Source organism: Dermacentor variabilis, chromosome 6 (assembly GCF_050947875.1).
Source record: "Dermacentor variabilis isolate Ectoservices chromosome 6, ASM5094787v1, whole genome shotgun sequence".
Lineage (NCBI taxonomy): Eukaryota > Metazoa > Arthropoda > Arachnida > Ixodida > Ixodidae > Dermacentor > Dermacentor variabilis.
In genome coordinates, this window is record NC_134573.1 from 45621665 (window position 1) to 45648898 (window position 27234).

At 45.8% G+C, this 27234-nt stretch overlaps 1 protein-coding gene and 1 pseudogene across 2 annotated transcripts in view; both read left to right on the forward strand.

Moving 5' to 3' along the window:
* LOC142584147 (uncharacterized) overlaps positions 1-22401 on the forward strand; it is a 72120-nt gene extending 49719 nt beyond the window's left edge. For both annotated transcript variants that reach the window (XM_075694317.1, XM_075694318.1), the window contains exons 2-4: positions 8908-9526; positions 10084-10249; positions 22116-22401. In XM_075694317.1, the coding sequence (XP_075550432.1) occupies positions 8908-9526; positions 10084-10249; positions 22116-22288 (958 nt within the window). In that variant the 3' untranslated portion in view covers positions 22289-22401. The remainder of the gene's footprint in view (positions 1-8907; positions 9527-10083; positions 10250-22115) is intronic.
* Positions 22402-23133: 732 nt separating this feature from the next.
* LOC142586499 (U2 spliceosomal RNA) lies at positions 23134-23313 on the forward strand (annotated as a pseudogene).
* The last annotated feature ends 3921 nt before the right edge of the window (positions 23314-27234 follow it).

Sequence of the window (27234 nt, forward strand, 5' to 3'; positions counted from 1 at the left end):
GGTATCTCAACAGTCACACAGCTACTACAACTGGCACACGGTGTACCACAACATCTAGATAATAGAAAGTAAATAGACTTAATTTTATTGGACTATTCCAAGGATTTTGATGATGTACCGCACGAAAACCTAATTAAGAGTGGCTTCAGTGTATACTAGAAGAAGGCTCTATTAAATGGATAAAGAACTATGTGACTGACCACTTGCAATTCGCGCATATTCAAAACGAAGGTTCCACTTTAGCCCCTGTTACATCGGGACTCTGCCAGGGCAGTGCATTGGCCCCTGTTTTATTTCTATTACACATAGAAGATTTGCCTTCCAGACTACATGTTAACATCTGTCTGTTCGCTGATGATTGTATTTTGTACCGTGAAATCAATTCCGCTTATGATCACCATGCACTAAACACCGCACTAGAGCCTGTATTTTCTTGGTGTAAGGAATGGCAGATGACTGCAAGTGCAAAAAAAAATCTGTAACGCTTACCAGAACTACAAAGAAGCAAATATCTGATTTTATTTACATTAATAACGACACACCTCTCAGTCGTGCACTTGAGCATGTATATTTAGGCGTCATTTTAACGTATGGTCTTCGATGGGAAACCCATGTTAACAATGTCACTTCAAGTGCACTAAAGCGGCTCTTCTTTTTGAGAAGACGCCTTGGTCTTCCGCCCCACACATACGAAGCTGCTCGCGTACAATAAAGCTTGTTAGACCAATGCTAGAGTAAGCCAATATTGCTTGGCTCCGGTACACAAAGGAACTTATTGCAAGTATGGAGAGGTACAAGGGAAGGCAATAAGGTTCATTCGTAATACATACAAGCTAAGAGATTCTCCGACTGAATTACTCAAGAAAGCTAGATTATTAACACTGCAAATAGAGGCAAAACTAGTAAGACTAAAGTTTTTGTTTCAATTAATTCACGGTGACATAAACATTGACAGGTCTAGAGTAATTTCTATTCCATTCCATTTCATTTCCCTTCGTCAAAAAGGAGGGGACGGGACTAAAAGTTACCGCAGCCAGTTGACAGAGACATGGCAGTACGGCTGTCGCGGAGGGCGAACATCGTTCATAACAACAAAAACTTAGAATGATTATCGCATTCAGTATGCGCACAAGAACATGATTTGGCATTGCATAGACAAATAGAAAATAAAAAGAACTTTCAAGGGGAATAATGCAGTAAGAGGAGACTGCTATTCTAATACAGTTAGTCCCAATAAAAACGCTTAATGACTTTAGTAGAAGTGCACAGACGATCAAAATCCTCCTTGAATAATTTATTCATTAATACAGGCATCCTAAAAGGTAATGATTGTGTATAACCGTATACTATGGGGGTGGGCACAGCCCATGGTTCTTTGAATTTTCTATGCCTTGTACATGAATATTCTTTGAAGTTCGCTAAAGAGAGACAATTATTTTCGTTATAACGGAGGAAGCGTTTGTACATGATTGTTAGCCTGTAGACAAATAAAGCTAACACCCGTAAAATATCATGTTTAATAAAAAGTTCAGATCTAAGGTAGAGGTAAGGAACATTTTCTATACACCAGACTGCTCTTTTTTGAAGCATAGGCCGATTTTTTGGATTTGTAACGCCAGTTGTGCGTCACACAATACTACAGACCTCCAGAAAAGAGGAGACAAGTGAATTATAAAGCAAAATTATAACTTTGACAGTAAGTGCCTCAGCCTTCACATAATGCCGACAGTGCTGGAAATTTTAGATTGAACGTGCTCAGTATGTACATTCCAGGTTAATTGTTGTGAAAAAATAATTACAAGAATTTTCATGGGGCTTACAAAATTTATAGCATCATTGCCAAAGTGATCGTTCATTAGCTGTGATAATTTCTTGCCTTTAAGTCGGTGTAATATCGCCTTTGTTTGTCCAGAATTTATTATCAGGCGATTCATGTCTTCACTAGTCTTTAACCTTCCGATAACCACAACGGTTGTTCACTCTATAGTTCACATTCTACTGTTCCTGAATTAAGTACTGCAGAGCCATCGGCGTACGCGAGAAACTGCGCATTATCTCTGATGAGTACGATGTCATTTACGTATATAAAGAATAATAATGGTCCTAATACGCTCCGTTGGAGTCTCCTTTTCTAACAAGCTGCATAGAAGATTTCGCAGTGGTGATATCTATGCACTGAGTTCTGTGGGTAAGGACTCGAAGAAAGCATGCGCTGTCCCACGAACGCCGCATTTCTTGAGCTTTAAAATGAAGAAGGGGGTGATTATTGAGATGAAATGCTTTAGAAAAGTTAGATTTCCTTGCTATTGAACGCTTCTATGATAATTTCGTTTTGCAAACTAGTGCCGTTTCCGTGGAACAAGGCTTTCTGAAACCGTGCTGAAAATTTTGAAGTAGGTTGTGGGTATTAAGGTGCGATATGATTCAAGAGTGCATTACTTTCTCCAAACTTTTGAGAATACCGACAGGGATGACATATGACTGTAATTATTTAGAATATTCTTGTCACCGTTCTTGCATGTTGGTACAACGCGTGCAATCTGCCTCATTTAAGAAAAACACCACTTGACCAAATGATGTTGCGTGACGACGGAGGTTATAATGCCAACTCCGTATTTTACTCGGCCTGCTTGAATTCCATCTGCGTCATTGGTCCTGTTACACTTCATGGAATTCATATATGAAAAACCTTCAGCGCAACTAGATGGAGCGAAGAAAAGCGAATCCGGACCAGCACTCCCAATAAAATATCCACCAGAAATGGGGTTCTTAACACTTTGGTCACTGCTGCCATGCAACTTCTGAGCAAAGACGCTCTTAAAGACATCCTGGAGCGATGGCCCTGATAGCTGCATACCTCCATTCAAGATGCCATTCGAGATAGCTGGCACTCTGGCTGGGTAAATAAGCGCTTTCAGCTTGCGCCATAACACCTCCGATGTATGTGGGTTTTCCTCACAGAATAAATTGATATAATATGAATATCTTGCTTATTTTATCATAGACGTAAAGTCTTTTCTATATGCTTTGAACGCTGCTAACAACACTTGGTCTCTTGTTTTCGCAAATCTTCCGTGCAAGCCGTTTTTATGCTGTATCATTTTTTAACAATCTGCTAGTGATCCAAGGCTTGCGAGCATTTCTAGGCTTAGTTATTTTCTTAATTGGGGAGGTGGTGTTATGACAGCTTTTCAAAATGTTGATTAAACTACAGTAGCTAACATCGCTGTTCCCTGGTTCGTAGGGAACACTCAAAGTTTCTTGACTGATAACTTGCCGAAAAGATTTTAACTTCTTTGCTGTTATTACTTGGACGTTACGCGTCTTTGAAGCATTTTACTTTGGAAGTCGATCTTTTTCTACTAGCATAAGTATACCAAAACGATCATTAATGCTTGTATAGATGACATCTGCTGTTATTATATTGGGAATAATATTTGTAATGAAAACATGAAACAGAGTTACCGTCTGAGGAAATAGGCGCAGAACATAATTGTGATTATTTTAGAAGCACTATTGGCAAAAATTACCGAATCAAGTTCTTTTTGCTGACATGCAGATGCAAGCAAGTTCACATTCTGATCGCCGCCGAAGACGAACTCTCAATTGTGCTCTGAAACAAAAGCAAGAAAATCATCAAGAAAAGTAATAAATTGCTTGAAATCACCGGAGGGCGGACAATTACAAACACACAACAATCTTTCGGGACTTCTCAATGTAAACACTTCATAGTCACAATTCATGGTCGTAAACTGAGGCACACACTCGACAAGTATGCCTTCTTTCATCTCAAGCGCAACAGCACTGCCGCGCTCACTTTCGCTATTTCTAAAGTACCAATGCTAACCAGAGGGAGAAAAGGCACATGCCGCTCCTTGATACCAAGTTTTTGTGAGCATTACTGCTGTGAAGAGTAAACCAAATTTTTCTAATAGCAATGTTATGTTGTGGTCCTTAATTACAAGTGGCCTTACCTTTCGGTTAAAGAAAGTCATGGCTGGCGTTTTTGCATTGCCGAAAGTAAACCAAATTTTTCTAATAGCAATGTTATGTTGTGCTCTTTAATTACAAGTGGCCTTACGTTTCGGTTAAAGAAAGTCATGGCTGGCTCTTTTGCATTGCCAAACTGTTTGATTTTCGACAGCTTAAAGCCCATTATCTGTCTAATTTACAGAAGGACAGCCTTTAGCTTTGCTACGCAATTTTCACCAAGTCATCAGCATGACTGAGGGCAATGACAGGCGTTCGTTCAGATTTTCATAAGAAACTTTTTTCCGTTCTCTGTCCAAGCGTATATGCAGCCACATTGTTTTCGTTTCTCATTTGCCGCTCCGAAGAGGCACTTCTTTGCAAGACACAAGTGCTCATTAAAAAATATTGGTGCCTTTGGTTTCAATCCAATGTCTTCCGACGATAGTCTCTGCTTTTTTTTCCTTTGCTAGAAAATGGTCACGTGTTTCCCTGCGCATGAAGTTAACGCTTATTGGCGCACTTCTCTTACCCACAGATTGAACTTCCATGGCTTTCATGTCACTTTCATTCAAAGACATAGATATTTTTTTCCAACCTTCTTCAAAAGGTTCAAGGTGGCCTCACCCGTGGTCTGTGGCACATCTTCTAGTTCAATATTGAAGCGTCGATTGTATTGCTCTGTTTGCAAAGTCTGACTTCATACGCCTTCACTTCTTTGCTCAGGGCATCACACTCCTCTTGGAAAGCTTTTGCAGCTTGTTGTAGATCGTCATTTTCTTTCTCCACCTCAAGCAGACTTTCTCAGGTCATCAAAGTGTTCACTGATATAACCAGGACGGGTCTTCATCTGTCTAATATCCTTTCTCAGCCCAGGTTTCAGGCTTTCACGCAATGCGCATTTCGTGCTTGAACTCTCGTTTCATTTCGTCAAGAAGCTTAACAAGTTCCTTTCACATTGCCAAACCTTCCAGGAGAAAAAGTAATGAAGTAGTGGCAGCAGCTGAGACAGCACATTAAAAGATCAAGGCCATCGCCAACCTGCAAAGTGTACAAGGTTGAAGCGACCGTTGCTTCGGCCGCTGCGGCTGCCAAATGAAGATGGGGTGCTTGCTGCTGAATTTAAAGCCGTGGGTAGTTTACGCAGGTGGAGTGGCCAATGGGATACAACCTCCTTCTGCGATGACTCGATACGACGTACAAGTTGCAGAAGTGCAAGGGTGCAGATGCGCTCGCGGCAATGAGCCCGCACTACCTATGGTTATTGAGTGGCAGGGATCAGGTGGTCTTGCAACAGTAGAACATGATATAGGAACTCTGCAAAATATACAAGGTGAAGGTTGAAGCAACAGTCGCTTCCGCCGCCGCCATTTTCAAATGCAGGGATTAGGTTCCATGCAATCCTTCTACATTGACACGCTTCAGGCACTCTGAAAGACTTAACGAATACACTTGCAACTCAAATTGCTTCAAATTTTCATATTTTCCTCAAAGCATAAGAGAATGGAACAAACAGGGTGTTTTGTGGGCTCCCGCCGTCAAACCTTAAACGAAGCTTTCATTTCTCATTCTGTTCGTGCAGTACTTCGATTATCAATGTTTCCCTCCTGATAGTTTGCGACACATTCTTTAGCAGACCCAGAACAGTAAAAAGAGTTAAATAGTCAGGTGTTCCTGAATACTTCGTTTGTTCAGAATATTTGAACATAACGAACCAAATATTTTCCATTGGGAATACTGACGGCTAGTTTACAATATCTGATTGGTATTAGAAGATTCGAAAATGTACCCACCCCTACTTTTGGCACGTCTGTGTGCTGTGCTATACATATTCGTGTTCGTGACAGTAAATCCCAGGTTTAACACTACGCTCGCGTCGTCTTTCTTTCTCGTCTCTTGTTAATCACGCCCTTTTCCGTTGTTATTAGGAACCTTGCCGAAATAACTTCTGGAGCTCTCCCCGATCTTACAAAGAAAAACATCAGCCTCTCCACTGATGACCGTGACAAGCTTCGGAATTTTCAATGTTTGCTGCCCTCCTAATACACAGATCCATCTGGTAGAGTCCATTTGATTCATTAACCTCCACGGATCATTGGTACTGATGCGAGGGGCCATGGGGTTCGCGCTGTTTTACCCAGCATCAGTTGAGGGAAGGTAAATCTTCTCTTCGGTTTGCGCCTTTGTTGCACCACCAAAGCCGAATTTCTCGAAGAAAATGCGAGTGCCTTTCCCACAAACATCCATCATTTTCTAACCAGCCGGCAATAGACTTCACGCCTAAAACCGTACGCGATCTCCGTGTTCTGCAGATCCCGCGGCTGCATCAAGATTCGGACTGGCCATCGCTTCAATCTGTCGTATCACGAGGCCCAAGTGAACTCTAAGCTGATCCCTGCACATTCTGAATCCCTGACTTCCTTCGCATTGCCATTGAACAGCCATCGACCCTTTCTTACACTCTCTCAACGAGCGCGTCACCTCAGAGAACCACTATTCTTCTCTTTGCCTATTCATGCTACAAGACATTTACAGCAGCGCAGTATACTGCCCAATAGCGCCGAGTGGGTCGCCGTTATTCCCCAGCATATACATTCACTACTCTCGCACTGCTGCGCGGCGGCCTCACCTCTGGCCATTCAGTTGTGTCCCGTACTTACAATCGCGTAAGCTGATTCTTACTTGGCTCGCTTCGGCGCTAAGTCGTTGAAGCTTAACGCTGCCAGAAGCTCCGTTTGCTATGCACTGACTACTACCAGCCGATCGGCATCCAAAAGAAACTGTTCTTCTGCATTCGCGGGATCTTTTTGAGTTCCATGTCGAACGCGAACAACAAATGAGTGGATATTGGCAGTGCATTTTGCGTTGGATACGCATTTCGGTTCAATGGGTTCCCCTCAGGGCAATGAGCCTTTACAGAAAGGATTGTCAAAAACGCAATATAAACACAAAACACTGATGCGCCTAGAAATACTTACAAGAACTTGGTGGTATGCTGGTGGACATGGACGCTGTGGATGCATGGTACATTTGAATGGAGCCAGACAGCATCGTGCACAGCAAGATGGATCGCCGTAATACTTGACTTTCATGTAGTAGGGCAGCGTGCGTGCAGAATGTGATGGGACGAGAGATCGCGGGTTGATTTGCGTGGACGAACTGCGACAGCACCACGAGTGGAACAAAACGACGCCGTGTGTAGGGTGCTTCGCTTTCTAGTGAAACCTGATAACTCCCGATTATTGTACCCAGCGCAAAATTTATGGAAATCCCTTGAAGCGCTATTTCACTGCAAAGATTACCCCCATAAATTACAATATAAATGAAGGTGCCAGGAAACTAAAAAAAAATGGCGGCGAATCTTCGTGAATGCGACGTCGAGTAATATTCAATTAACATTATTATTATTATTATTATTATTATTATTATTATTATTATTATTATTATTATTATTATTATTATTATTATTATTATTATTATTATTATTATTATTATTATTATTATTATTTCGTAAGTATAGCATACGCCTCATGTTGGCTTAACACTCAACCGAAAACCGGCCTATGTAAAAATATATTCAGTTCCTGCGGTCTTGGGTGAACGAAAGCGTGTTGCTTTTTTGTAGCTGCGTTTACACGATTCTGACAATGGAGCATTGCATCGCATTTCCCGCATGTCGCATTCCCAGCGGTAATGCGCTGAGAATCGAATATATTGCAGCACTGAAGTTGCATTGCACAGAGACCACCAGCTGTGACGATGAGAGGGTGTTTACACAACTACGTTAAGCTCGAAGAAAGTGGTTCATTCGTCTAGTCGGTATTCCAATAACTTTGTTGCAAGGGCGCGAGCTCAAAACCAGTGAAACCAAAGGCCCGACATGACTTCGATGGACACAGAAATTTTCCGAATACAGAAACTTGTGAGATGAGGAAAAGCATCGCACGTTTTGATGATCATGTACGTGTGCATAACTATTGCTACTTTTTTTTCCTGTGTTTAGAAAAATACCGACAACAAAGAAAAAAATGGTTCACCAAACCCGTCTCATTTGTTGTTTGTTTTTGGGCAATTTGGCGTTTGTATGCTAATAATCGACGAGGCAACCACGATTTGTAGAGTGTGCCACTTGATTTACGAGTGGCTCCCTGCGGTCACATGTTCTTGTGAGTGGCTTCGATTATTCCAATAGAAAGTTTGCGCACAGAGGTACATAGCTTGCGTTAACAATTTTTTTATGTTAGCTGAAAAAGACCTAGTTTTTGGCTGCCGCAAAAAATAATCCTTGATATCTGCGCGGTTTTCCTCTTTTAACATAGCATGTGATTTCTTACGCTCTGAATTTACAAAAGCACAGTACCGAAAATACAGGACCCTATGATTACGTCTATTTGTACAAATGCGTACTGTATGTTTACCAGGGCGGCTTGCGACAGCACCGACGCTGGCGTAGGCACAAGATTGAAAACCATAAGATAGCGATAACATTTCTTGTGAAAGAAATAGCCAAGGTCTTTTATAAGCTTTAAGTTGTGTACGTTGTTATCTTTATTTTATGCTTATTGTCATTGGTTTCCGTCCGATAAAATGTGCAAAGCAATCGCTAAATTTATTTAAAGATAGCTTCCTGGCCATCGCCGTAATACCCCTAGGGTTGTAGCGAACACTCATTTGCCACCTCACGCCTTCGCCCCCCGCCCTCCTCGAAAGCACTTTAGAAGTTGCTGCGGGTGTGTTTGTACAGAAGACATGCTACGTCTTTGCTTACCTGCAAGCTACAGATAAGTACTGTGCAGTTGACCGATAAGCTATAGCGATAACATATAGCCAAATAGTGCGATTAAAAGTTGCTGAGCGGTTCTGCGTGTTGGGCACTCTTCAACCATACCCTTGGATTTTGCTGAGCTGTGTGTAACAATTGCTATATTTTTTTCTAAGGAGAACCAAGAAGTCCTGCGTTCACTCCGGGAATCACAGTACCTCAGCGAGACAGGCGGCCATTATGCCAGCAAGAAGCATGGTCTCGAAAAATGCAGCGTCGATGCAGGATCGTTATTGCTACATCGACCCTGCGTCCTTGAAGCATGCCAAGAAACCTGGATACTCTCACAAACTTGACGCTCTGAGTCGTGTGCACTTCAAGCAACCCACTAGCGATGCACACCAGTACCTGGACGTCGGCTGTGGTTCTGGAGGTTTCACCAGAGATGCTTTACTGGAACAAGTCCGTCCCTGCCGGAAAATCGTGGCCGTGGACAGGGAGGATACGTTGTTGGAGTACGCGCGCGAGCACGCTAGCCACCCTGACATCATCTATGACCTGCTTGACATCGAGAAGGATGATCCACAGCCGCTAATTGATAAGTACGGTCAATTCGAGCGTATCTACTCGTTTCTAGCGCTTCAATGCGTCCGAGACCTGGAGGGCGCGTACATCAGAATGTTACGGCTACTGAAGAGTGGCGGGGAATGCGCCCTCGTCACGCTCACGGGGTCTGTCATCACGGACGTCATGCACCGGCTCAGCCGCATGGAGCAGTGGAAGAACTACGTTCCGGTGGGTAAATATTTGCACTATTACGGTGTTTATGAATAGATTTAAGATGAGCAATCAATGCTCCTCTCATCCACAAACTTTAACCGAACGAAATCCTGTATTTTTGCTAAAGGTCGCGATTTCCCTTTTTCGACTGCATATGATATGCAGTTTGGCTAAGGACCACATAGGATTGTCTGCGCCTTGCCTATATGCCTGATTAGTAATGAAAAGTGTGTGCTCATATTTGGCTTCTTACACTAATGCCTACCTAGAATTTTCGGAATTGTCGATATTAGTCAAGTGTTTGCTCGTAGTCTGCATTCACAACTGTTTACATTTCTCCATATTCCACTGGATCAGCTACCCGAGAGTACTAAACATGTCTCATCACAAAACTGTTTATGCCATATTGCGAAACCAGAAACGTATATGTTGCAAACCCGGGAGGAAACGTTGCAAGCCATCTGGCATACTTGTCTCGTAACTTCCCATGGTACCTCTGAGTTACCGCTTGTATTTCTCGAAAGCAAAGCGTGTAGTATCAGTATACATGGAAGATTTCATATATTTTGCAGGATCCTGAAAAACTGTACTCCGAGCGCTTCTCCTTCAAGGCTCCTATTGTGGCAGAGGCAGTTGTGGAGGCAGAGCGAAAGGCTGCGGCAGGAGCAGGGCTTAATCTCGTGTCGTGCTCTGTGTACGACAGCCAGTGGATCATGCCTGATGTGGAGGCTTGGATGGGTGAGTTAACTTTCGGTGGCCTCTAAAGCTGCCATACACATAACTTCGATACGGGATATTGGTCTGCCACAAACGCAAATATATATATATATATATATATATATATCAGAGCCAAGATACTCTGAAACACTCGTTTATTTGGACGTTGCGGACGACACCGGCATGTACTACGAATGATTTTACAGATGCAACTAGAGCAATTTGATGCACTTCGGGCACGGTACAATTCAGAAACTACTTTGCAAATGACGAGTTCTAAACTGAATGAGAAAAATATGGGATAATACAAACTACAATACCGAATTACCAATATAAAATACTATGTGAAATTGTGGGTTGACATGGTACGCAATATTGACGCGCTGTAGCTAAGATGAAGAAAACAGTTGCAAATGTGTGAAAGACGAAAGTAACCTTTAAAGCGAAAGCTTTAGTAACAGCGGCGAACCAAGTTTCGCCGTCGCCAGCAATTTGACCTTCATTTGACCGCAACTATGCCGTAGCCTTGGCAACGCATCACGTGACTCGCAGCGCCGAGCTGCACAGCTACCAGCAGTTTGGCGCATGTGCTATCCACAGCTGGGTCGCTGCATGACTACGTGACAGGCCGGGCGCCTAGCTAGGAGGAGCGCCGCGCTCGCCTAGTGAGTGCGAGCTTGGCCATGGATGAGAGTGAGGCCGGGCCATCTTCTGTGAGCATTGCACAGGGGCGACAGTCTTTGAGCCGTCGCCGAGCAGCGTCGAATTACCGCGTAAGTATGGCCCGGAGAGTTGCTTCACTGGAGAGGGTCCGGAATGCAACAGGCGTCGAAACGTCGAGACCAATGTAGCGACTGCGTTTGCGTCCTGTTCATTTGTGCTCCGTTGTTGCTCATGTTCGCGGCATCGCTCTGCATGTCTAGCACTTGCGCTTTCCCTTTGTCCAGACACGCACCGTCGAACGATGCGTGTCTACCCATGCCTAATCACAGTCATATCTAGCCACCGACCTAGGTACAGTCGTCAGAGCTGACTTAACGATGATTGTGTATATAAGTATAATAATTACGGCTAACTCGAAGGTTAACCAAGCGAAACCAAGACTTAACCAGACTAAACCAAGCTTTTGCTTTGCCTATCCAGGGTTAGATGAGCTAAGCCGCAGCGAATCTTTATTGGGCGCACCTGTGCCCACAGAAGCAAGTTACACTCAAAGGAGAACGGTAGCGGCGAGCATGTTCGGCGCTCGTCGAAATCTGATCGATGGTGCAAGCGCGTCGGCTTTTATACATGAGTCAACGAAGGTTTCAGAATTATCGCGGCTACCCCAGGTCTTTCATGAAGACTACTTCACGTTACGCATACAATCAGATTACACAAGGTTCAGTGAGAACGGATAGAACCATCGATAAGATTCGAGAAACTTCTGATACATGCAGGTGCGTCCTGCGCTGAGCAATAACGTTTATGCTTTGTTAACCGGTGAAAAACCGGTCACGAAAGAAAAATAAACAAGTGCACATGTCAATATTTTCATGAGGCTAGGCACCATTGTCAGGCTTGTGCTACTGACACAACGGAAAGGTATTTCTTGAAAATATAATTACATAGACACCAAAGACATGGTTGAAGTTTTGCAACATAATCAGAGGTAAATATTGTCAGTAGGTCAGCTTTTCCAATGCCATAATCTCCTAGGACTAGAAAATTAAAGCAATTGAGCCTCGCAATATCCATCATTTCGGAACAATGGCGATTCGGCCAATAATCAACGTCACCACAATACACCAGCGCAACTGAAGAAGCAGCATTTAAAAAAAAATATTTCAAAAGCTCCTGTAAGTTCAGAAAAGTTTTAATGTCGAGAAGGTTCTTCCTACTAATAACATACGCATTTATCATCGTAGTGCAGTCGGCAGAGTGGTACGTTCTTACACTGTTTTGGTCAGGACCAATACACTGCGCTAACACAGCACTAAGGACCGACTATTAAAATACAGTAACCTCCCTATGTTCATAAGTGAACCTTGCTGAACTTTCAGTCCTCTTGAAATTATATCTTTTCCAAAATTCTAGTCTTTGAATAGGGCTGCAGTGTTAATGCAAAATTCAACAAATTGTGTTACGAACAAAGTCCAAAATTCCTGGACATGTCCTACGTTGCGCAACTAGTTGAAGACAGTAAGTTTGCATAGCAGATTACGAATAATATGAGACCTGGTCTACGGCGCAATTTTAGGCGGGACACAGCTAGATACCAGCGTCTGTCCCGTCTATCTCATTGTGCTCGTCTAAAACTGCGCCGTAAACTATTTCGTAATACTCGCCACTAGATACATCAGGTCACCCGCCCTGGTTGCTCAGTGGCTGTAGTGTTGGGCTGCTGAGCACGAGGTCGCGGGATCGAATCCCGGCCACGGCGGCCGCATTTCGATGGGGGCGAAATGCGAAAACACCCGTGTACTTAGATTTAGGTGCACGTTAAAGAACCCCAGGTGGTCGAAATTTCCAGTTCTCCACTACGCCGCGCCTCATAATCAGAAAGTGGTTTTGGCACGTAAAACCCCATAATTTCTTTATACATCAGGTCAATTTTTCATAGCAATATTATCGCAGGAATATACAAAATAAATAGAAAAGAGCTATTAAATTGTCCAAGGTTGTTGCAGAGATCTGCTCATTATCATCAAATGAGTCAGCAGACAGTTAGGAAAAGCACAGAAAGGACAGACAACGGTAATATTTATACTAACCCGAGAGTACATGGTTACAATAAACATAATTTCTTTCGCATCCTCATTGCGCCATGAGGGAATAAAAAAAAAACAAGAGAGAGCAGGGTGAAAGACGAGAAATAGGGGCTAAACCTCCCGATATCCAGAAATTGGGAGCAAAGATAGTGAAGGAGGGGGAGTCGCTAGCCAAGAGTTGTACGCGAGTTTCGAAATTCTACACTCCGCGGGTTCTTATATCCCTAGACCCCTTCACGTGCCTGGTGCCGGCGCGCATCCACTGCTTGGCGGCTATGGAGGCCCATGCCGTGTGTGATCCTGGTATAACCAACATATCGTCTGAGGCTATACAGCAGCTGCCTCCGCACGCCCCTGGCCTTTAAATGGCCAACGCTTCGTCCGTCCTTTCAGGTGGCAGAGGAGCGGCCCTTCTGCCAGCATGTCACAAGTTTTGAAACTCTACGCCTCGCAGGTTTGTTTATTCCTGGTCAATTTCACGTGCCTGCTGCCGGCGCGCATCCACTGCTTGCCGACCATGGAGGCACACACCACGTGTGATCCTGGTATAACGAACATATCGTCTAAGGCTGATGATACTTTAGCCATCCATGATCTGTTCATCCTCTTGGCCTCATCAGCCATAGCAGCAGTCTCCGCACGCCCCTAGCCTTTAAATGGCCGACGCTTCGTCCGTCCTTTCAGATGGCAGAGGAGTGGTCATGCTGCCAGCATATCTCACGTTTTGAAATTCTACGCCCCGCCGGTTCGTTTATTCCTGGTCACTTTCACAAGCCTGCTGCCGGCGCGCATCCACCGCTTGCCGACAATGGAGGTACACGCCACGTGTGATCCTGGTATAATCAACATACCGTCTAAGGCTGATGACACTTTAACTATCCATGACCTGTCCATCATTTTGGCTTCACCAGCTAGAGAAGCAGCCTCCGCACGCTCCTGGCCTTTAAATGACCGGCCCTTCGTCCGTCCTTTCAGGTGGCAGAGGAGCGGCCGTTCTGCCAGCATGTCACATGTTTTGAACGGCTTCCTGCTGTTTCCTAGCGCGTTGCGCCACTACTCTTTCCGCCCGCCTTGTATTGGGAAGTTGACGACGATGGTAGATTTTGCTGCCTGCCCCTTCGCACGTGTGGATGCGTTTTAGCACTCCCTTACTTCGCTTGCAGTGTACTGGCGTGAATGTCAACGTTTCGCTACTGCCTTGTTGCAGCCGCCAACGATTTAGATGCTTCAGGCTCCGCAGATGTACGCACTGTCCAAGCCAACAAGCAGCAGCAGCCTGCAATGCTGGCTGGGGCACTGCGCGCCGGCTTCCGGAAACAAGAACGAGGGTGAAGCGGACTCATGGCGATGCCTTCTCGCCTCACACAACTGCTGGCACACTAATCAGGCAAAAGATTTCCCTTTCGCCCACTCTGCTCCGTCGAGGCGCCCTGCTGGCACAGGCCGTGGCGTCGCAGCCAATGTGAATTTGTCGACGCAAGCTTGTGAAGTGGCGTCGCAACCCATGCGATTTCAGGTTCGGTTTCGTTGCTACAGACTACAGACGCCGGCTTTTTCGCTCAATGAACCATTTGATACTTTAGCATAAAAAAATGCCCGGGAGGAAAAAATTTACAGTTTGGTGAAACCCTGACTTCGATAGCAAGGTTCAGGGTTGCGCTTGAAATTCTCGAGTGGTGTTCTAACTAAACGCGTTCGGACTAACGCAGACGCCACATACGTGGCTGCGCAAAATATTCTGCAACCCTTAAAACGTTTGACATGCCATGTAGAGCTTTAATGGCATCGCAGAGGCGCCACTACGCTGTCCGTAAGGTACCTCTCCTGCGAAATTGCAACACTTTCAGGTTTGAGCGGTGATATTGTGTTACAGTTTTATAGTTTAATCAGTCTCAAAAGATCCAGGATAAATGGCTGCGATAAGAATGCTATGTTTCGTGACATTTGTTCGCGGGCAGTATAAGACCACCGGCCGCCATGCGACCGGTGTCTCAATATGTTCCCCTTTCCTGCGGATCACGGATCCATGTCGAGGGAGATGAGGTCCTCCAAGGGCGCTTGGGGGTCCGTGGAGCCAGAGCCTCTGCACGCGGCAGATGCTCCTAGTTCGCATTCAAGACCTCGTCGCGGAGAAGGTGGGGGCGCTAGGACCGGAATAAAACAATAGCGGTCTCCACTGTACCAGGGACCGGCCGCTGAAGTCCAGGATTCTAAAGAGTAGCTGCGGTGAGCCGGACCCGGGGGAGAGATGCTGCGTGATAAGCGCGTCGAGAGATCTCCGCCACGCGGCATAAGGGACAGAGGATGCGGGCTTCCTCTGGCGTATATACAGGAGGCTGCTCGCATAAATAACGCTGGGAGAGAAGGCCCGGAACGGCTGGGGAACCACCTCCGGCGAGTCTCCGATAAGTGACCGCGGCTGCAGATCTCAAGGCCGCCGTGAGACCCACCCAACGGAAGCGTCCATGGAAACAAGGGCCGTCCAGGTTGCGGCAGTGCGGCGGCCAGCAGGCAATGACCGGAGAGCAAGAGAGAGGTAGTAGGGCACGCAACAGTCATGGAACCGGTGACGCTGGCGTAGTGAGCGTGGAGAGCGGGACATCTGTAATATGGGCATTGCTTTGCATAAGACTGCTGGAATGGCGTTGCTATTATGAAACTTTATATGTTAGGCTTGATATCTTGCAGCTTCAATATTGAATAAACCAGCAAAAGGGGTCGCGAGAGTACCGTGAGCGTTAATAGGAGGGCGAAACATAGCGTTTGAGCTCCGAGACATTTATTGGTCCAAATAATGTGCCAGTTGTGGTACTGTCAAGCGGTAACATAAATCACCAAGCTTCCGTGAAATAGCATGTGTGCCATGCCATCGAGGCGCAAAGGATGCCGAAAGACCTGTAGCTGAATTGCTCGAATGTTGTGTACGGCGTAATACGAAGTCACGTGGTTTGTACGGACCATCATGGTACTTAGCGTTATATTGGCGTGTTTGTTCTAGCCGAGCATTATGGCAATTACTCACGAGCAACACTGATAGCGGTTGTAAGCTGCTTACGTCCTGCATTCACGAATTGGCGGGTATCGGAAAGGGCCGAATGCGACGGTCCCAAGATGCGATTTAGTAGAAATCTCTCTGCCAAAGTTCAAATATGCAGGTGTAAAGGCAGTGGACCTATTCACCGTGGTATGCGTCACAAATGCCATTTCCGATTGCTTAGTATCCCATTCCGTATGATCGGTTGTATGTGCCATAAGCATTGACCTCAGGTTTTTGTTCATGCGTTCGGTTATGTTGGCCTGTAGATGGTATGGAGTTGTCGTTTTGTATTGGATGCCAAAGGCAGAGCACGCCTTAGCAAATGAGCGACTCGGGAAATAAGTGGCGTTGTCGGTTATCCGTTGTGGTGGAAATCAAAACGCGAAAAATAATCGAGAAGACAGCGCCAAATGTTTTGTGAAGTAAGTGCACGCAACGGGTATAAATCAACGCACTTCGTGAAGTGGTCAGTAACCACCAATAAGTAGCGGTTGCCAGACGGAGTGCAGGGGAAATGGCCCATTACGTCACACGCCGCGATTTCCCAGAGCCTTTGACTAAGAATTGGCTGCATCAACCACTGTGGCAAACCACCACGTTGTTTTACTCGTTGACAAATTGAGCAGCTTCGTGCATATCGTAAAGCGTCCTGCCTCATACCTGGCCAAGTAGCAGTCTGACATAACTTATCATGTCCGGCTGCCGGAAGTGGGACCAGCCATAGAGGAGTCGTGGAAGTTACTAATGAAGGCTTTTCTGAGACTTTTCGGGATCACTACGCGAAAGCGGGAGTTTCCGTCATCCTCGTCAGCTTGTGGTATGTAGCGAAGGAGAATGCCATCGGCAGCGAGTACATAAGAATGGAACTCAACGATGGTAGACGCTTGAGCACTAGAGCCACCTAGCTGTTCGAGGACACGCCGGCAGAGACCGTCTTTCACTTGCGCCTCGAGGAAGCGCTTCCTTCTGACCAAGATACCCCATCGCGGGTCGGTGTCGACCGCAGCAACTATAGATGTCTCCTGTGTGAAGAAAGCTCGGAAAAAGGCTGGGCAGAGGCGCACGCGAGAGTGCATCAGCAACTTTGTTTTGTTCACTAGTGCGATGTTCGATGGTATAATGATATTTCTGCAACGTTAATACTCAGCGAGCAAGGCAACCTGATGAATTGTGTAACCGCTGCAGCCAAGTAGGCGCCATATGGTCTGTTTGGACAATAAAAGAGACACCTTCCAAGTACCTGTCAAAATTACGCGCGGACGCAATGGCAAGATATTCGCGCTCAATGACAGTGTAATTTCTTTCTGTGGGTGTTAGAGTGTAACTTGCGAACGCAACTGGCCGCAACTCAGCCCCGAATTCCCGTAGTCAAACTACACCTAGACAATAGTCGCTAGCATCTGTTTAAACAGTAGCCCAAACGACTTGTTTAAGTCGCGGAGTTCTAGAGCTGTGGTCTCAGCTATTGTACCGGTCAGTGCTCTAAATGCGTTGAGCTGAGATTCATCCCAACTCCATTTTACGCCTTTGCGCACGAGTTGATTAAGCGGAGCCGTGAGCTCTGCGCAGCGTGGTACGAAAGAACGGTGGAATGTAACCATTCCCAGAAAACGGTGCAAGCTCTTCACGTCGCGCGAGCAAGGGTATTCTGCAATGGCGCGAAGCATTTCGTTATTAGGACATTAGGACGAAACTAACCGTCCTCCACAATAAAACCAAGCAATTCCTCTCTTGAGCTTGCTAACTGGACTTTTTGGGGGTTCACGGTAACTCTGTCTCTACATTTTCGGAAGAAAGATGGCAAGGTGGTGTAGGTGTTCCTCGAAATTGCGCGAGAAGTACAACATCATCTATATATGCCATTGCGAAGTTGTACCGCACTTCATCGGCAACGATATCCATTAGGCGTTAGAAAGAACTAGGAGAGTTCTTCAAGCCAAATGGCTAGCGGACAAATTTCAAGAGATCTTTATAATACGTGAATGATCTTTTCGGGATGTGGCCGGGTTCAATTTAAATTTGCAGGAATCCCGAGAGAAACCGAGTGTAGTGAACACCCTTGTACTACCGAGACTCGAAAGCATTGGCTCGGTTGAGGGAAAGGGACAAGCATCCCAAGTAGTGGCATCGTTTAAGCGTCGATAGTCTACGCATAAGTGAGCAGTGCCTCTCTTTTAGGTGCTGGAACGATATTAGCAGCCTCAGACTCACCACACCGGTTTCAATCATTTCCTGCAGGGCAACATCCAGGAGCATCCGCTTGTGCACGCTCAGTGGCCTGCGGTTGCAGCTCTAAGGTTGTGGGTTGCCTGTATCAATGCGGTGACGCAGTACAAGAGTGCAGTCGGGCTTTTCCGTGAACATGGCTGCGAACGGATCAAGTGTGCGCATGAGCTGTCGTTTCTGCGCATCCTCAAAAGTCCATTTATCAACAGCTTCCAGTACCTTAGTCGGCAAAGCAGAGCTAAAGAGGAACGTGGCTGAGTTACGAGCGGTGTACACGGAAAGAGAAGCCGAAGCATACTGACACAAATCACTATTGCAAGTAACTCGGAAGCCGCCGTTTGGCAAGTCCAACTTTATGTTTTACCGGCGATAAAGTTCCGACCCATATACGAGAGCGATATGTGCAAGCTATGCAAGTCTGTTGGAGCCACCCTTCAACACATGTTGTGGGGATGTGAAATATACCAAAATAAAATGGCAGTCTCCCCAGAAAATCTACGGGCGCGGTGGTCGGCCGTGCTGCTCAGCTCAAAACTCCAAGACCAACTTTGGGCCATCCAGCGATCCAAGGAAGCCGCACGGGAGCAGCAGCTCCCAGTGGCCATCTAGGCGGCCCCAGGCCCGGGCCTCCCAATCGCCGGATTCCAAATAAAGTTATCACACACACACACAGTAACATGGCTACCGCCAACTTCAGGCAATAAATAAAACGCTGTAGACATGTGTTACTCACAAGAGAGAGCGCGGAGACGCACCGTAGCTCATGCTGCTATTAATGCTGCGTTAGCAGCACTGTAGCGAGTATTACATTGTGCAAGTTGTACTTTACGCGTCTGAGATACGTGAAAAATGTCATCTCCAATGAGAGCGATGCTGCCACCATTATCTAGAAGCGCGGATATTTCTATGGTTAACACATGTACCTTGATATACGGTACAGAACAAGAGCTAGCAGAGCTAGTCTGCTCTATGCGGCAAACAAAACGAAAAGTAGTTCGCTCACCCTCGGTAGTTTCAGCTTAGGGTGGTGTTGAGGAGCTCGTTACCCCCGCGGACCGTAGCCGTTTCCCTGGGTGGAAACACGCTGAGCGGAGGGCGTCATTGGACACTCATGCCCCTAGTGTCCACACTGACCCCAAATGTAGCATGAGCCAGCATGGTATGTATCTTCCCTGCCCCCTCTCGGTGCCTGCTGCCTATAAGCGGCACGAGAGGGACTTCCGGTGTTCAGATGATTTCGTTTCCTGTCTGAAAGAGCGGACCAAGGTGGTGGCGAGGGGAAGTCGTCACGGGCATCCCTGGTCACGCAGAACCCCCGCCATCGCGGAGAGTTTCCGCTAATGGGACCAAGAGAACCGAGTTCTGTATCCGGGCTCGCCACGCAAATTCGTGGCTGGGGACAGTACGGACGACGGAACTGTTCCGTTATTTGTCTCCCTTCAGACACAGGCTGGCTTGAGAGCAACCTCTGCAGGGGGTGGCGGAGCGTGGTGTTCCTCCCAAAAGAGCGTCTCTGTGACTTGCCGGGCGAAGCCCGCAAGTTTCTCAAGGCAGGAAAACAAAGGCCTAAATGATATGGCCTAAAGCGAGGGCGGCACCTTCGCAAAACATGTGCGATCTTACCGGACTCGGTGGTGCTGGGATCAGCGGGTGGAAAGAGTTCCTGCGTGGTCAGAACATGTTCTCATCATCCACAAATCATCCATAAGATCAGTGACAAATTTCCCGCCATCGCAGTCGCTAAACGTTCGAACGTCCAACGTCAGCTTCGTTAGTTACACGGACTGTGCGCGCTCGTGGCCCATGCGGAGGGCGGCGGCCATGTCCTCGAGCCGAGCCGTTAACGTCTGTCACAACGCGGCGATCTAGCGCAAAGGCGACGACGCCATCGCATCTCGGTGCTCACCGGCTTCACCGACTCCAGCTCCCACCGCAGTCGAGGCTCGTGTTCCTGTTGGTCTTCGGAGGCTGTTTGGCGTGCCGCAAGGTGCGTCTTCATGAAAAACAGACAAAAGAAATCATACAAGCGAGACTTAAAAGATGTAAGCACACAAATATTGCCGCACAAGACGCCGTAACCCAACCATGAGAGATTCCACAACGGCACAACCGGGAGACATGCAAAGGACAACTTTTAATGTCTGGAGCGCAGACCAACTGGGTCCAAACCCCCTTTCTTGATCGCCGCTCTCCGTGCCCGGCTCGCTGCGCATGTCTCGGGCGCATGAGCCCCGCTCCGATGATTATTAAGGTACCGCTGAGCCGCCATGCGGCTGGCATCCCCATAATTTGAAAACCTGTGGCAACAACGGCGACAATTTGCTTGTATCGTCCATATATTTGCATATATTTCTTTGGTGACTTTATGAACCACACCGTTCACCCTCCCCCTGCTCGGGCCACTGAGCCGTCCTTTGTGTCAAACTTCATTCGGTTTCTCTCTATCGTAATAAAACGACGAGGTGAAGTGTACGCACCATCATGCGGCTCTCAACCGCCTCTGTCACGCAATCAGTCCACCGTTCTGCCTTCCGGCGCTGGCATCTGTATTGTACGACACTAGTATTCCTGCTGAACTGCTGTGTACATTGTGAACGCCTGTTGTGTGTGTGAACGCCTGTTTCCCGCCTTTCCGCTCTCTCTTTCTTTCGTCAGCATTTTTTCCTACTCGAGCCTAATCTTGTTGCATTGTCTTGTTTGAAGCTTCATTTGCCGCCTCCGTTGCTCTCTTCATTTGCGCACGAAGCTTGGGCGGCGCTCCAGCCTTCAAATCGCGTGCAGATAGCCATGTGATGATGACCCGCAAATGATGCTTTCCTGCGCATCTCACCCAGAACAATAAACTGTTTTTCGTGCTACGGGGACAATAGGTTTTTATGCCCATACATAGCCCAAATGGAAAGCCAGAAAGTGGGAAATTATTTATAAATTGCTCATGTTCACCCACCTCGACTAATTATCAATGTTTCTATGGAAAGCTTATAGTATCGAAGCTCACAAGTCTCGAAAATGCCTTACTGCTACCTTGTACAGAATGTAAGCATAGCGCTGATGGACTTCGGGATATTATAGTTGCATGTAACGTGAGCTGGAAACAGAATGAAGCGAAGTAGATCTTACGTACCATGGGAGTGCGACAGCCATCCTAGCCGTTCATCACCTTTGAGGCCCAGAAGGACCTCATAGATCGACTTGGGTGTGTCGCGGTGACTACTTGAGTCCTGTAGTAGATACCCGCCCAGAATCCCTCCCTCACTTCCTTTACCATCACTTAATGTTTATTCCTCGTTGTCCTCCCACCGCTTCGTCGAACGTACCGCTTAAGCCTTCGTATACATTGAATTGATGACACGATATTAGGCAGAAAGGGAGTAGTGAATTATTGTCGATAGGTTAGATGTGAACTTAAGCAGTAATGAAGCCTTCGGGCGAGAAAGTTAAATCAATATTTATCTTAGAGTCATTTCATAGTTCTGACGCATTGCTTTGTCTAATCATAAGTGCACATCCAGTGCTCTATTAACATGTTCATGTGTCCTGAAGCTCCTTCGCAAAGCACTTTCTTGTAACTATACTATTAAGAGCACCTTATAAAATACTATTCGGTTGGAAATTGAACCTACATGAAAGCAGTAATGAAGCCTTCGGGCGAAAAAGTTAAATCAATATTTATCTTAGAGTCATTTCATAGTTCTGACGCATTGCTTTGTCTAATCATAAGTGCACATCCAGTGCTCTATTAACATGTTCATGTGTCCTGAAGCTCCTTCGCAAAGCACTTTCTTGTAACTATACTATGTAAGAGCACCTTATAAAACACTATTCGGTTGGAAATTGAACCTACATGAAAGTTTATTTTCTGGTGTGTTCGCAGATCTCTATGTGCCTGCCTTCAAGTTGGAAGTAAATATTCCCGAAGATAAGCGTGGCGCCTTTCGGGATGACTGCAGAACCCTGCTAGCACAGAACACGACTTCGACGGCTGAAGGATGCTCCATGAGACACAGCTTTGTCGTTGTGCACCTGGAGAAAGCGTCTCAAGAATAGCGTCGGTGTTGGCTTTATTTGCATTCGGAAGGTCGGCCTATCTTCGTTCTCTAAAATATGATGACTAACCCGCCAAAAACAAGCACAAGGAATAAAACACTCTTATGCTGTTGGCACCTTACCCCGGTGTGAATTTGCCTAAAGCGTTCATTCTATTTGTTATTCTTCCACAGCTAATAATTCCTGATCAGACTCATTTAAAAAAGCGCAGTACCGTTTGATTGTATACTGTGTAAAACTATTTCTATGCGTCATTCTATGGCCAAACTTTATTTCGTGTGGCTCCTGAAGGATAAAGAAACCCTCTTCATCTACAGGAACCGTCTTCATATGAATATCGATTCGTAAGTGTGCACATTTATATTAAGTAGTCATTTCTATTTTGGTCAGTTAGTCACAAGGTGATACAAGGACCATGTTCCTCCTTCTTATGTATTGTTGCAAAACGCGACACGACATCTTTTATAGATGAATGCTGACACGTAGACCAGCACGCACCTCACCGCACTACGAGGGCACACACCGCGTCCAAGGCGATCGTGCGTTGGTCAATGTCCCGAAGTGCTGTAATGGTAGTGAGGTCACTCAAAAACCACAAGCGGTCACACACAACACAGGTCACACAAAATTGGTTGTCCACAAACTCCCTCTGAAAGCAGGCTGTTTCAACGCTGAAACGTACCAAGTCTGCGGGGTCGGGGCCACATAGGCGGTTCGCATTTCTTTACACCACGCGGTCGTGGCGGACAGCACGCTTACGGGATCACAGCCACGGGAGAGGGGAAGGAAAAGAGATACGCAAGAGCTTGGAACACCTACAAGGAGAGGGCGGTGCGAACTTCGACATGGCCTACGTGAGTCAAAGTGCAGTATCTGTTCTTATCAGCTAAGTATCTAAGACGGGTTGTATTTGGACCTAATATATTAAACTTGTCTTTGCAACTTGGCGGAGTGCTTGAAACCTGCCTCACCTCCGCCGTGGATCGGCCCGGTATTGCACTATCTTCGGGATCGGCCCACGTGTAGGGAGAAATTCTCGATCTACGCGGCTCGATAGATCACCACGATTTTTTCCAGAACTTAGCCATATACAGCTTCGCTGTAAAAGGTGCTACATTATCAAGGCCTGAACACCACTTCCCAGCACACTACTGCTATACACGGAAAAATGAATCCGGTTAGAAACACACAAAAAAATGGTTACGTTGGTCACTGGCAATAGCTCGAGGCGATGTTGCGTTTTCATGCGCATGGCAAAATTGTAGATGGAGGCTATACCGCAGCTACCGCTGATATAGAGACAGTATTGGCTGCAGTTACCATTTTATTCCTTAAATACATTCAACACCGGTCCAGCTGTGAGGATCTCAGGGGTCAAGTAACGAGTCACTGTTCAATAGGAACTTCAAGAGTTACTATTTTATGAATAAATATAATTATACTTTCAGCAGCTGTACAAAATCAGCGTTTTGTTTATGTGTGCTTTGTACACAAGGCCTTGAAATTGTTGTGAAGTACATTTCAGGACACACACACATAGACACACACACACATATATATATATATATATATATATATATATATATATATATATATATACATATATATATATATATATATATATATAATATTTATTTTATTTATTTATTTATTTGTAAAATACCTTACAAGGCCCCTACATGGGGATTGAGTAAAGGGGGCATACAATGAAGTACATACAAAGAGAGGGTCATACAAGGAGTCATATATATATATATATATATATATATATATATATATATATATATATATATATATATATATATATATATATGACGCTCAACCTGTAGAAGCTTGGATTTGTTGCGACGCAAGACACACTATAATTTGTTTCACTGCACTTTCAAGTAGCACGATCATTGACCGTCTGTAGACAACCGTCGGTGGCTCTGTAAAATTGTGGGATCTGGATTTAGTGCGCGCAACGACAAAAACCCTTGTGTTCCACGTCAGAAGACTACTGATGCCTTCGATTAGTACAGCATTTTGCTCGATCAAATTGCAAAAACCGCACCTCAATTAAGTAGAATCTACGCGACGCTTGTGCTTCCTAGAAGAATGAACTGTCGTCGTGGGAGCCGTAACCATGTGCTCATCTGTTGCTGCAAGAGCGAAGCCTGCAGCTTCAACCGCCTACTACGAGGCTTCTATCGTCGTTCGAGAAATGTCTTCTTCATAGGCCATGGCTTCTAATGGCTCTCCCCGCTCCGTGCAGATGAGCTGAATCCCAGCTTTGACGGCGTCGCCTTAATGGCGGTCCGTATCCGCTAACTTTAGGTCAAATACACCAGAATTGTGGCCATGCCGTGCCTGCAAACTTCTTAATCGCATGCGCCCACCTAACTTTCTGCCGCCCCCTGCTACGCTTCCCTTCCCTTGGGATCCAGTCCGCAACCCTTAATGACCATCGGTTATCTTCCCTCCTCATTACATGTCCTGACCATGCCCATTTCTTTTTCTTGATTTCAACTAAGATGTCATTAACTCGCGTTTGTTACCTCACCCAATCTGCTCTTTTCTTATCCCTTAACGTTACACCCATCATTCTTCTTTCCATAGCTCGTTGCGTCGTCCTCAATTTGAGTAGAACCCTTTTCGTAAGCCTCCAGGTTTCTGCCCCGTAGGTGACTACTGGTAAGACACAGCTGTTATATACTTTTGTCTTGAAGGATAATGGCAACCTGCTGTTCACGATCTGAGAATGCCTGCCAAGCGCACCCCAACCCATTCTTATTCTTCTGATTATTTCCGTATCATGACCCGGATCCGCCGTCACTACCTGCCCTAAGTAGATGTATTCCCTTACGACTTCCAGTGCCTCGCTGCCTATTGTAAATTGCTGTTCTCTTCCGAGACTGTTAAGCATTACTTTAGTTTTCTGCAGATTAATTTTTAGACCCACTCTTCTGCTTTGCCTCTCCAGGTCAGTGAGCATGCATTGTAATTGGTCCCCTGAGTTACTAAGCAAGGCAATATCATCCGCGAATCCCAAGTTACTAAGGTATTCTCCATTAACTTTTATCCCCAATTCTTCCCAATCCAGGTCTCTGAATACCTCCTGTAAACACGCTATGAATAGCATCGGAGATATTGTATCTCCCTGCCTGACGCCTTTCTTTATTGGGATTTTGTTGCTTGCTTTATGGAGGACTACAGTGGCTGTGGAGTCGCTATATATATCTTTCAGTATTTTTACATACGGCTCGTCTACACCCTGATTCCGTAATGCCTCCATGACTGCTGAGGTTTCGACAGAATCAAACGCTTTCTCGTAATCAATGAAAGCTATATTTAATGGTTGGTTATATTCCGCACATTTCTCTATCACCTGATTGATAGTGTGAATATGATCTATTGTTGAGTAGCCTTTACGGAATCCTGCCTGGTCCTTTGCTTGACAGAAGTCTAGGGTGTTCCTGATTCTATTTGCGATTACCTTAGTAAATAGTTTGTAGGCAACGGACAGTAAGCTGATCGGTCTATAATTTTTCAAGTCTTTGGCGTCCCCTTTCTTATTGATTAGGATTATGTTAGCGTTCTTCCAAGATTCCGGTACGCTCGATGTCATGAGGCATTGCGTTTACAGGGTGGCCAGTTTCTCTAGAATAATCTGTCCACCATCCTTCAACAAATCTGCTGTTACCTGATCCGCCGCAGCTGCCTACCCCCTTTGCATATCTCCGAAGGCTTTCGTTACTTCTTCCGGCGTTACCTTTGGGATTTCGGATTCCTCTAGACTATTTTCTCTTCCATTATCGTCATGGGTGCCACTGGTGCTGCATAAATCTCTATAGAACTCCTCAGCCAGTTGAACTATCTCATCCATATTAGTAATGATATTGCCGGCTTTGTCTCTTAACGCATACATCTGATTATTGCCAATTCCTAGTTTCTTCTCCACTGTTTTTAGGCTTCCTCCGTTCTTGAGAGCATGTTCAATTCTATCCATATTATACTTCATTATGTCAGCTGTCTTACGCTTGTTGAGTAACTTCGAAAATTCTGCCAGTTCTATTCTAGCTGCAGGGTTAGATGTTTTCATACATTGTCGTTTCTTGAATAGATCTTTAGTCTCCTGCGATAGTTTGCTGGTATCCTGCTTAACGGAGTTACCACCGACTTCCATCGCACACTCCTTAATGATGCCCACAAGATTGTCGTTCATTGCTTCAACACTAAGGTCCTCTTCCTGAGTTAAAGCCGAATACCTGTTCTGTAGCTTGATCTGGAATTCCTCTATTTTCCCTCTTACCGCTAACTCCTTAATCGGCTTCTTATGTACCAGTTTCTTCCATTCCCTCCTCAGGTCTAGGCTAATTCGAGTTCTTACCATCCTGTGGTCACTGCAGCGCACCTTGCCGAGCACGTCCACATCTTGTATGATGCCAGGGTTAGCGCAGAGTATGAAGTCTATTTCATTTCTAGTCTCGCCGTTCGGGCTCCTCCACGTCCACTTTCGGCTATCCCGCTTGCGGAAGAAGGTATTCATTATCCTCATATTATTCTGTTCCGCAAACTCTACTAATAACTCTCCCCTGCTATTCCCAGTGCCTATGCCATATTCCCCCACTGCCTTGTCTCCAGTCTGCTTCTTGCCTACCTTGGCATTAAAGTCGCCCATTAGCCACCCCGTCACCGTGGCGTGACTTCCCACCGAGTGACACTCCACGCTACCCGATGGGGACTTTGAACAATTCTTCAAACAACTGCTTCATCGGACGCTGACGTTGCGTGCTCCGACCAAAACAACTGCGTGCTTGGCGTGTAAGTGACGCGAACTATGCCAAGCATTGGCTGCCGCTACCTATCGAGGAAATATACTGATCGAGCCATCGCCTCCAAGTGACTTAGTGCACCTTCGATTGGTAACTCTCAATCTCGAACACATTCTGACACATTTCTACAAG